Source organism: Sinocyclocheilus anshuiensis, unplaced genomic scaffold, assembly GCF_001515605.1.
Source record: "Sinocyclocheilus anshuiensis isolate Anshui unplaced genomic scaffold, SAMN03320099.WGS_v1.1 scaffold248, whole genome shotgun sequence".
In the NCBI taxonomy this organism is placed as follows: domain Eukaryota; kingdom Metazoa; phylum Chordata; class Actinopteri; order Cypriniformes; family Cyprinidae; genus Sinocyclocheilus; species Sinocyclocheilus anshuiensis.
In genome coordinates this window covers 1,381,287-1,394,003 of record NW_015555734.1, presented here as the reverse complement: position 1 = coordinate 1,394,003, position 12,717 = coordinate 1,381,287, and the positions used below count along the sequence as shown (strand labels likewise).

The following is a 12,717-nucleotide window of genomic DNA, read 5'->3' as shown; positions in this document are numbered from 1 at the left end:
GTAGCAGGTTTTGCTAAACGCATTGCTGTCCTTGGCTCTGCTCTTACAGTCCAGCTCTTCTCCTGTCATTTTCATGATCCATTGCGCTCTATGTGTCTCCCACCACTCATCAGTTGTTGTGTCCTTCCATCCAGCTGTCCCCTGCGGAGTCTATCCCTGTCCACTGGAATGTACTGTCCACCAAATCTCTGTTTATGACATTGTGCGCATTTGTCTTATGTCTGCGATTCAGTTTTACTAGCTGCAAAATGAATGAAACTAGTAATAAAACTAATAAAAGATTAATATTGTATTTACATGCAATATCAAACTGAGCCCTAAGTGTTGTTTAAACAAGTCTTGTGTTTGTAGGTGGTGCCCAGGTAATGGTTTATTTTTCAAAAAGACAAAAAATACAAATCTTAGATTCAGAATTAAATTAAGAACTGAATGCATTTTACATTGCATTAAACTGAATTTAAAATGAGGTGGTATATTGTATTATTATTTTTTATATTTGTATTTTGCTTGGATTGAGTTTATTTCCATTTAGTTTAAGTAATTTTAGTACTTCAACTTAAACATATTTTAAGTAAATATATTTTCAACATTTGCAATTTGAACGTTTTTTTAAGTTTTTCATCTAATATTTTATTTTATTTCAGCTTTATTTCAATAAACAAATATGACTTGTAATAGTTTTAGTTTTGGCCTAAGCTTTTTTTTCCAAGCTAGGAAGTGTACACAAAGAAACAGGAATAACTTTGGTTGCAGATCTGCACGCATATTGGTTGCCGACTAATTGCTGCTCATTTGCATAAAATTGAGCTTTGCTCAACTTTGTTGTATCGCCAGTGGTTTCTATTGCTTGTGTCATGAAAAATTGTCCACTCTTGTTAAAAGATAATAATGTTTGGTCTCTTTGTCACTCCAAAGCCTTGTCTGTTTTATTGGCCTTGTCACCATGAAGCTCCTTTGCAGCTCAGAACATTGATGCAAATGCAACACTATTGAGGTTGTGTATCTCTGAACTGTGTTGGGAAGCTGATGGCATAAAGTGACGCTGATTGACGAAACACACAATATTCTTTCAACCTTGTCATCTACTATAAGAATACCTCAATACCATCAACTATAGAGGAGAAAGTATACTGCATTAATGCATCTGTGAGGGAACACATAATTTGACCTGTTGACTTTGACCCATATGTGAAATCAATGTCCTGTACCAAACCAGAGAAGGACAGATCACAATGTTTCATCAGAGAGATGAAGAGGTGGTGTGAGGGAAAGACAAGATGGCATAGAACATGAACAGGGAGAGAGATACAGGGTGCAAAGAGGGGACACAAAAAGGTGCTGATGTGTTCAGCAGTCTAAATAGATGGACCTGGGGCTATTTATAAAACCATCTGCAGAAGGGCTCACATAGGCCCCATAGTGAAGGCCAGAGCTGATAGAACAAAAAACTTTGGAAAGTCTTCCAGTTTTTTGGAACTGCACATAATTTCACAGAAATTAACCATATGTTACTATATCTTTGGTCTTTTTAAAACATAAAAATGGACAAATTAATTTCATTTTGTATTTACAATGTAACACAGTGATTCCCAAACTTTTTTTGTCAGCTGAACCTCTTTGACGTTATGATGTCCCCCCCCTTATTTTAATAATGAACTCAATAATTGAACAACACTTTTTCACTTTTTTGATGGTCACGTGACATGCAGGTATACAAATTAAATATAGTTTTTTAGTGTTTTATTTTTGTTGTTTTTATTTTTAAATTATTTATTTAATTGAACATTCTTAAGATTTTATTATTAGCTTACGAAGCTCCTGCAGTTCCTTCACAAGCCCCAGTTTGAGAAGCCCTGACATAATGTAATGTTTGATAATAATAATAATAATAATAATAATAATAATTCATTACATTTATATAGCGCTTTTCTAGGCACTCAAAGCGCTTTACATTGTCAGGGGGTATCTCCTCATCCACCACTTCTTGTTGATGAGTGGATGTGATGCACTTCTTGTTAATAACAAAGAATGGAATCAATTATCTGTCTGTTTATATTTCTACATATCAATATCGTATCAATAAAAGATTTCCAATTCAAATCAATGTTATAAACTAGGTCAAAAGTAATCTAAAGGTAACCAGAACTAATCAGATTACACCTAAAATGTGTAATGTGATATAGATTACATTACTAACTGGAATTTTCAACATGTATTTTGTAACAGACTACAATTTGTAAGTAATCTACCCAACACTGGTTACAGAAAAGACAGGGTGGTCTTGATGGTGCGACAGTATGGACAACTGGAAAGTTGGAGTCGGCTACACATATCTGAACTGATCTGGTCAATCCCAGAACAACCCTAACCTGACACCCGTCCCATTGTACCTGTGTTTGTTTAACATTTCATACTGCTCTTGTCCTATTTAGAGTGGAGCAGAGCTGTATTTCAACCAGCCTGTCAATTAAAGTATCTGCTCTGGTCGGATCATCTGAAGTGTTATAATGCATGATGAGGTCGGTATAGTTCATCAACAAATGCTGACATACACACATGTGGGTGTCAACTTATAAGTGCAACTTGAGGAGTGCATATTATATAACAGACTGAAGAGAGTACACAAGTCACCAAAACAAACAAGTTTATTCAAACATGTATAAACAGGCATGTGTTGCTATGTACATCAAAACAACTGCTTGAGGTAGAGACAGTGTTTATGTATTCCACCCACATCTGATGAGCATTATTAATCTACACCTCAGTACCTATTTGCCTCTATACACATTGAGTGAATACATATAAGTTGCACCTGAGAAAAAAAATAAATAAATCAGAGTCCTGAAAAATATGTCATTGTTTCCACAAGCAGTACAACAGTTTTCAACATTTATCATAAGAAATGTTTATTGAGGAGCAAATCAGCATATTAGAATGACTTCTGAAGGATCGTGTGACACTGAATACTGGAATAATGGCTGCTGAAAATTCAGATTTATGTATTAAAATAGAAAACAGTTGTTTTAAATTGCAATAATGTTTCAGGCAACAATATTGCTGTTTTTGATCTAATAAATGCATCCTTGGTGAGCATAAGAGACTTCTTCCAAACTTCCAGTGTTTTTATATAATTCTAAATATAATTTTTAAATATATAATTATAATATTTGAATAATAATTATTATATATAATAATTTTTTCAGTTATAATTAAAAAATATTTTTAGTATCTTTCTTATCTTATGCAATGACATACTTCTATAATTGTCCAAACAATTTTTGGGGCCACTATTCAAGTGTCTGCGGAAAGTTCACATCTTGTATGTAGTCTATTTACACATCCAGTTATTTTCTCCATTTCTCCAGTGTTATAATAAAACTATTCTATTGATATTTAAAAAAAAAACACACAAATATTCCAAAATATAAACACTATATAAAATCTTGAAAATAAAGTACATCTGTATATAATATTGCTGTCGCACACAAACTTTATCTCTCCCTCCTTCCCAATATCTCTTTTTCCCCTTCCACCCCTCCTCTCTCATGCATCTTCTTGATCTCCACTTGTGCCTCCTGCTCTCTCCTCATCTCCTCTTTCTCTGTCTTCAGTAACCAAGGTCCCCCGAGGTAAGACAGGATCTCATCAGGCCCGGGGCGATGCCAGGGCAGTGGATTCAGCAGCTTTCTCAGCAAGGTGAGAACGAATGAGCTTAAAGAGTCAAACTGCGGGGCCACATCAGTTTCAGCCTCGTTCTCCTCTCTCACAGTGTCTTGTGTCTCCTCTCTCTGTTTGATTCGGTTGAACCAGTCTCTGTATTTGCAGTAGGAAGGGTCATCAGAAGTGGTCTCCTCCCAGGGGAAGCATCTTGTCAGCATGCAGTATATGAGGATCCCCAAAGCCCAAGTATCCAAACTGGGCTCCACGGACATCCAGATGTCCTCCGTTTCCTCCTCTGCATCACTGACTCTCTTGGCACACTCTACCTCGGGCACACAGAATGGGGAATTGTACCACACAGCACAGACCTCGGTCCCCTGTGCTCGAGTCAGGCCAAAGTCACCCAGTTTGACCCAGCGACAAGCACAGTCACACAAGAAGATGTTCTCTGGCTTGATGTCACGGTGCACAAAGCCAAGAGAATGGAGATGAGACACAGCACCACTCAACTGAGACATCACACGCTGGGAACACTCCTCACTCACCCCCTCCTATACAGAAAAAGAGAGAGATTGTTTTTTTATATATAATGATTTTATAATAATAATAATAATAATTATTATTATTATTATTATTATACATAATATTATTTCTAATTAACATTGTTATTGATATTTGTATATGTCAGTTTATTATTATTATTATTATTATTATTATTTATATATTCAATAATTATTTATTTTATTAGAGGCAATTTCTGGCATCTTTTTTCTCTTTTTATTTATTTATTTATTACACCTTATTTACCCTTTTTCAATATAATTGCTATTTGTATATTTTCATTTCTTCTTCTTCTTCTTATTTAGAATTATTATATATTAATGCAATTATATATTCATATAATTTTCCATCTTAAAATTATGTATTGATGCTTTGGCAATATTGTTTGATTACCGTTCATTCTAATAAAGTACTGAAAAAATAGAAAGAGCGATGAGATGACGGAAAGTCTGTGTGTTCTGTATTTAATCTGCTCTTCAGCATTGCATTAAGTACTACCATTAAACAGCATTAATGTATCAAGACTGATGATAGGAGCAGTTGTTTTTGGCAGGAGTCCTATACAGAAAAAGAGAGAGATTGTTTTTTTATATATAATGATTTTATAATAATAATAATAATTATTATTATTATTATTATTATTATACATAATATTATTTCTAATTAACATTGTTATTGATATTTGTATATGTCAGTTTATTATTATTATTATTATTATTATTATTATTTATTTCCATTTTTGGGACCTTATTTTTCCTTTTTTCCCAATAACATTGCTATTGCTGTTATATACATGTTGTCTGATATCCTCCTGTGTTCTCCACTTTGGTGGACATCTGCTCAGCCTGCAGGGCCGTGCACAGACATTTTGAGGGGCAGTGGCCGAAATCACTGGGGTTAGGGCATATATATATATATATATTCAATAATTATTTATTTTATTAGAGGCAATTTCTGGCATCTTTTTTCTCTTTTTATTTATTTATTTATTACACCTTATTTACCCTTTTTCAATATAATTGCTATTTGTATATTTTCATTTCTTCTTCTTCTTCTTATTTAGAATTATTATATATTAATGCAATTATATATTCATATAATTTTCCATCTTAAAATTATGTATTGATGCTTTGGCAATATTGTTTGATTACCGTTCATTCTAATAAAGTACTGAAAAAATAGAAAGAGCGATGAGATGACGGAAAGTCTGTGTGTTCTGTATTTAATCTGCTCTTCAGCATTGCATTAAGTACTACCATTAAACAGCATTAATGTATCAAGACTGATGATAGGAGCAGTTGTTTTTGGCAGGAGAGTGAGAACACAGGAGGATATCAGACAACATGTACGTGCCTGAATAATCAAAGATACGTTGTTCCCTGGAAAGTTGTCACTACAAAAAAATTCTCCACTCACGCATGCATAATCATAATTTTGTCAGAGAAGGAAAACCAGGACCATTGTCCCAGGCCCTGTAATGAGGAGGAGTCACATCTAAATGTCTTCTAAACAACTTGAAATTTTTGTGAAGTCAAAATCAATCAAGCCTACTGACCTCTGACACGATGACATCATACAGGTCACCATAGAGACCAGCCTCCTGGGCAAAGACATAGTGAGAAGGTGTGGAGTAGAAGATGCCTAGAGCCCGCGTTAGAGAAGGGTGCGTGCAATAGGAGACGGAGAGATTATATTCACGCAGGAAAGCTTGGAGAGTGGTGGAGCGACGGGGGAAGAACTTCAGAGCCATTGGGGTTCCTGGAAGTTCAGAGATTGCTAAAGTAAGAAGTGCTTCGCTTTCACCAAATGTACACCCTGTCTTGTTTGTCACAGTGCTATTAGTCTAGGTTCAACATGAACAAAACAGGTAAGCACAGAACAGCTGACCTCTCTTCTGATGCACCGCCAGCATCACCTTGCCGTACGAGCCCTCTCCCAGCTTTTTGATGAGTTTGAAGTGCTCTGATGTCACCAGTGATGTCATGGACTGAGCTGTGAGGTAGCACAGCTCATCCAGTTCTCTAGGTGCAGTCTGACAACAAAGCAACAGCAACATTTTAATCATGAAATTATAGTTTTCAATCAGTATGCTGTGTGAAGCCTCCACTTTTGTTTTATGTAATCTTTTTAAGATTACATTAAAGTTGACAATTATTAAAAATAAGGTTATAACCGATAAATGCTGATTATTCAAATCATATTTTAAATGCTATAGTTGAATGAAAGCATCTCAACTTTATAATATACAGTATAAAAAATGGATATTGATTTTACGTTTTGCTAAATATTACATGTAACAGTAACGTAATATAGGTACTCTAAATGGAAAAATTGTGTACATTAACAAGCACGATTAAATACCCAATATCTACCTACACTGATCTCTAATATCAACAGATAACCAAAATAGTATAAACAGTACTTTGTAATAATAATTGGCTGACTGTGCATTATCCTTCTTATTATATGGTTGTTTGCCAAATAAATAAATGGGCATTAAATTAAAGAAAAGATAAATTGGTTGCTTGAGACTGGTCATTTAGACAAAAATCCAGAATTCTGCAATTAAATTGCATCCATGTATTCCAGAGAGCCGTGTAATAATAATAGCTGAACTTCCCGTCTGTCAGTTCTTTCGCCAGCCTTCACTTTCATGGCAGACAGAGAATGGTCAAACAATACATAAGCCCATTAACACCTTGATGGCCCTGAAATAGCTTGGGTGTATATTACAAGTGTGTTTTACATAACACAAAGCAAGCAGCACATATTTACATTACATTCTATACGTTTATCAGGGACGTGTTGATTAAAGTTTCTAGAAGTGTGCGTCACACCAGTCTTATGTGTGTCTGTGTTCATGTTTTTAAAATGTCAGTCTATGTAACCTTCACGAACACCATGCAGCTGAGGAGCAGCAACATGCACTTCCAGAACCATCAAAGAACATGTCATTGTGTGGTATTCAGTTACAACTTTATAAGTCTGTGATGTAGGCCTAGTGGAGTGGTTGTATGAGTGTGTTGCTAAGCACTGAAAACAGAACCACCAGAGCTGCCTTTATCTTACTGATAGATGTCTCTGGCAGTGGTCTTTGATAAGGTGCCAGGAGTGGACGTGCAGGCTCTAGCTTGTTACATTTTCCATGTAACCTTCATATCTGTGAGGTACAGTAAGACTAATGTTGATTTTAAAACTGATTTTCATACAATTAAGAATGTCTTCTGTGTTTTGCATTACAAACATTTTTTATGATGTTACCCATTCAGCCCCTTGTAAATCAGTTTTTGAAACCATATTTCTTTTTCCACTTAACGGTTCATTTAAAGTTTTATATCACAATGATCTGGCACTGATTAACCATTCAGAATCATTTTGAAATACAAAAAATATTGCAATATTTGCACATAGTGCAAAGGGCTGTCATCTATCTATCTATCTATCTATGTCTGTCTGTCTGTCTATCTGTCTGTCTGTCTGTCTGTCTATCTGTCTGTCTGTCTGTCTGTCTATCTGTCTGTCTGTTGTTCTGTCTATCTGTCTGTCTGTCTGTCTGTCTATCTGTCTGTCTGTCTGTCTGTCTATCTATCTATCTATCTGCCTATCTATGATTTTTAGTCTCTTATGCTCACCATCAATATTGTGAAATAATATTACAATTTAAAATAACTGTTTTCTAGTTGAATATTTAAAATGTATTTTATTCCTGTTATTCAAAGCTGAATTTTCAGCATCCATTACTCCAGACTTCAGTTTCACATAATCCTTTAGAAATTGTTCTTATAAGCAGATTTGGTGCTCCGTTTTTATCAATTATTATTGATACTCAATTAATAATACTGGTTCTTATTATTATCAAAGCTGATAACCGTTTTTTACTGTTTCCTTAGGATTCTTTGATTAATAGAAATTTAAAAAGAACAGAATTTATTTGAAACAGAAATCTTAATAACATTCTGGATGTCTTTACTGTCACTTTTGATAAATTTAATGTGTCCTTATTTAAATTTTTTTTTATCTTACTTAACTCAGACTTTTGAATGTATATCACAGTTTCCACAAAAATACTAAGCAGCAAAAACTGTCTGCAACATTGATAATAAAATAAATGTTTCTTCAGCACCAAATCAGCATATTAGACTAGAGTATTTTCAAAAGATCATGACACTAAAGACTGGAGTAATGATTGCTGAAAATTCAGCTTTGCCATCACAGGTGTAAATTGCATTTTAAAACCAGTTCTTTTAAGTTGCAATAATAATCCACAACATTATTTATTTATTTTTAATTTTTTTTATTTTTTATCAAATAAATGCATCCTTGGTGAGCAAAACATTCAAATCTTAATCAGTAACTTTTGACCAGTATTGTACATATCTACTGTTAAACTCAACCATCCTTATTTAATTGCAGTGACAACCCTTAAGATACATCACTTATGTATCTCAAACTGATTTTGAAGGGTTAGTGACCTGCAATGGATATGTGCAGTATGTGCTGTGGAGCACGGCTGGAACGCTTGATATTAACCACAGGTGTATAACACAGCTTTAATGGATTTAGCAGGATAAAACCTGAAATGTTATTTAGTCATGATTTACTTCTGTAAAACTGCCATTCACACACCATTAGTGAAATCATCAATGAACGATTTCATATTAACAATTATATGTGGTGGCTTTCAATCGCATAGCATTTCAGATTTTATCCTGTTGAATCCTACATATATATGTTATTCTTATATATATTATTTTATTATTTATTCATTTCTAGTAACAAGTAGGTATACTTGTTAATGTGTGTTGTTATGAAATGGAGAATTTTGCATAAGAGCAATTTTTGACTCACAGTCATTGTCCAACGCTGCAGGTCTTTCGGGACGTCTTGGAAACAGTCAGTTTCTCTCTCACTGTCTCTTTCCCATCTGCACAGGACTGAGATTTGAGTCAAACTATCTGTTGCTCGTTATCAACATACAACTGAGATCGACAAGCAGTTAATCGGATGTCACGGTGCAAGTGTGAGTGCCAGTTGCTACTGAGTATTTTTATATCGGTGCTCTCTCCCTCTTGATCCTCAGTGAGTCTGATGGCCCTCACTCATGCCTACCACCTTCCTCTGCTCTCTCTCTCTCTCCCTCACTCTCCCTTTTTCCCTCCAAGATTCCTCTGCTTGTTTCCATCCCAAATAGCCATGTACTACAACAGTGAGGTATGCTGCCCCTTCCAAGACGTTTCACTCGCTCTCTTTCCTCTTGTACGTCAGTAAAGCGTGCAATGTGTTCTACCTGTCAGTCAATCTATCTGCAACACTTTATTAAGTTCTTGCTTATCTCTGCAGTCTCTTTCCTAATCCTCCCCTCTCTCTTTTGATCTCCCTTCTTCCTACTAGCACTATCACTTTCATACTTAGCAAAATCCTACTGTGCAGAACAGCAGCTCCAGTCAGCAGCTCTGCTGGATCAAGTGAGATTGAAGAAGATCACAAGACATTTACAGTTTTGAGATCTAATTACCCCTATGCTCTTGACCAAAACATTAACACTGTGAAATCGCAGAATGTCCATTTTTGGAAGTACTTAAAAGACTACACAGTCCATTGTGGCAGATTTTTTTTTAAATAATACAAATCATCCTAGTGTAATCAATTTACTTGGTTTTTGAGAGAGCGCTGTGACATTAGTGCCAGTCACACATATTTTTATTCATGTAAACAGTTGAAAGTATTTTGGATAAAAGACGTTTTTAACAAATCTATGTGCAAAATAATATATACTCTTGAGTATGTCTTAACTTTAAATATGTATGAGCTGTATTAATATCTATATTAGAATCAAGAAGTCTCTTATGCTCATCAATGCTGCATTTATTTTATAAAAAATATAGTAAAAACAGAAATAATTTGAAATATTACAATTTAAAACAAATGTTTTCTATTTTCATATTTTAAAATGCAATTTCTTTACTGTGATGGCAAACTTTTACTGTCATTTTTGATTGATTTAACGCCATTATTAACCAAGATTAACCATTATTAATTTCATTTAAAAAAACATTTAAAACAAATTTGTGACCCCAAACTGTTAAACAGTAGTGTGTAACTTACAGGTGTAATGAATGCACATTGTGAGTGACTGTTATAAGACATGGATTCAATCACACAAGCACCATTATGTTATTAATTTAGGTGTGATTCAGATGAACCATTATGCTTCATTCAGTGATACAGTTTTGAAGGATGCCATCTCCCTTAATAAGAGAATCTCTGATATTGATCTATACAACAATTCCATAAACAAGCAATTAATTTTGGGTAACTTACATTTCAGACAAAATTGGCCTGGTAGCTCATGTATTTGTTCTCTATCAAATGCAGAATGCAGAAAACACAGAAAAGTAATGCAAACAGTAAAAATATCCTGTTAGAAATATCAACTCTTTCAAAACACTATTGGATAAGATAAGAAGTATGAATACAGAAAAGAGAACAGTTTAGTTCTCCTCTTTCATTTAGTTTGTTTGTTTATTGGCTTTTTTCAATGATATTTAAGTTAACCTGCACATTCTGCCATCTGTCTGAGTGACAAAACTAACAGCTGAAAGGTTGCAGAACCTAATACAACCATCCTCTTCGTGTCAAACCTCTGCTCAGCGCTGCCAGTTCACATTCTCTCATTCTATATCTACTCTCAGTTTACCCTGAACTTCAACTCTCTCTCTGCACTTCACAATTAACTTGTTTCTACATTTACATCTCAGAAAGATTTCCCTTGATATCTCAAGTACAACATGGCTACTGTATATTATGTAAGGCAAACAATCCCTGTTATCACAACCGTGGCCGTTTCTGTTTCACCAGCTGCTCTACATGCATGAAGCTGTTTCTAATACAGTCAGTTGACTTCAATGAGGCTTCATCAGTCCCTCTGGTCTCATTTCCATTCATAATCTGCAATACGCTTCTGTCACTCCCCTGCTGTTCAAGAATGTCACATGGTATGTCTGAGACATCATAGAATTAGTTTAACAAGTTACCCAATACCCAAAATATGCAGATAGGTAGCAATAAATCATATGTGTCTGCACTGCAATTACTGGATTTTGATATTTACATTAACAACAAATTGAGAAGTGTTTCAAATGCATTCACTATTAAATCTTTTACAGAAGTGTGACACTGCTCTTCAGTCATAGTTGTGGTGGCCTTGAGTTCTTCTGGATGAATGTGTGTGGGTGTGTGCATTTGTGAGTGTTTATGTGTATTTTTATTTTTATTTTCAAGTGGTATATTTATTTTAAGGCTTAGTGTCTGTTTTCTTATAACCCATAAATGGTTTCTGTAAACATTCAGCTTGAGTGACTTGGTATAAAATCTCTGTCATGAACTCGCCATTTTTATCTAAAAGAAACATGGCAGCATGCTGTGAGAAGACCACCCAGCTCAAAGTAATCTGTTACATGTTATTTTCATGAAGGATACAGACTGTAAAATAATGTTTACAAACTGTTAAATAATTTAAATGCAATACACACACCACACATTGTCATTTTTAAATAAAAAGGGCCCTAAAATATTCTTTGGAAGTGAACGTGAGACTTGAGTTCAGCAGACACATGAAAAATGTGAAAGTAAGAATGATTATTGCTTAGGTATGCACTATGGTAATACATTTCCCTTTAGTGCCATCGTTACATTTCTAAGCAATGTTCTGTGCAATAAAGAGCAATAATGCAGCCAATCAGGAGACTTGAGAGTATTTGTATGAATATTTTATAGTATATTCACAAAAATTCAAAAGTGCCTCAGCAAACTTCTAAGGGATCTGCAGGATGATTTAAACTAAATAATCTTACTTAATTAAATTGTAAGTAATAATAATAATATAAATAAATAACAACACGTTTTTGTTATTAAAGAACATAGAATTATTTAAACATTACCGCAAAAAATAATTTGAATATTTGAAAAGAACTGACGTGGTTTCTGTTAATTAAAAAAAAAAAAAAAAACTGGGCAACTTTCATAGAGACGAGGGCCAGCACTTTTTCTCCTTTATAGCAAGGTGCCAGATTACTAATCCACCTCCACACACCTTTTACACCATCTTTACTCAGTTTCCTTTTTATTGAAGGAAACCACAGTATAATTAATGCAATTTGTTTTTAAAGAATTTATTAAATATAAAACGTGTGCAGTTATGCTAATTCAAATGGGAACAATATTACCCCAACAAGCAAATGTAAACAAGCACATGCATTGTCTGTAAATTTGCAATAAACAAATGTACAGAGGTCCTATTTTTGATTAGTGGTCTACATAACATTCTCAACACAACCTAAAGAGGACAGTTAAAAAAGTGCTTCCTTTTAAAAAATAGTTATTCCAAATGGTAACATAATATAGCAGGGCATCTGCAGGATTTTAAAAATAAAATTTAAGATTTTAAAAGACCTTTTTATGACACATTGCAGCCTTTAAACAATTTTTAAGAAAAGG

General features: G+C 34.3%; 1 protein-coding gene across 1 annotated transcript; it reads right to left on the bottom strand.

Annotated features, from left to right (window-relative positions):
* Positions 1–3,271: 3,271 nt before the first annotated feature.
* LOC107672974 (serine/threonine-protein kinase SBK2-like) lies at positions 3,272–9,543 on the bottom strand. Its single transcript, XM_016466370.1, has 4 exons — positions 9,070–9,543; positions 6,109–6,253; positions 5,777–5,979; positions 3,272–4,211 (listed from the first exon to the last, which is right to left on the bottom strand). The coding sequence occupies exons 1-4, from the start codon at positions 9,073–9,075 to the stop codon at positions 3,492–3,494; spliced, it is 1,074 nt and encodes a 357-aa protein (XP_016321856.1). The 5' UTR covers positions 9,076–9,543; the 3' UTR covers positions 3,272–3,491.
* Positions 9,544–12,717: the final 3,174 nt, after the last annotated feature.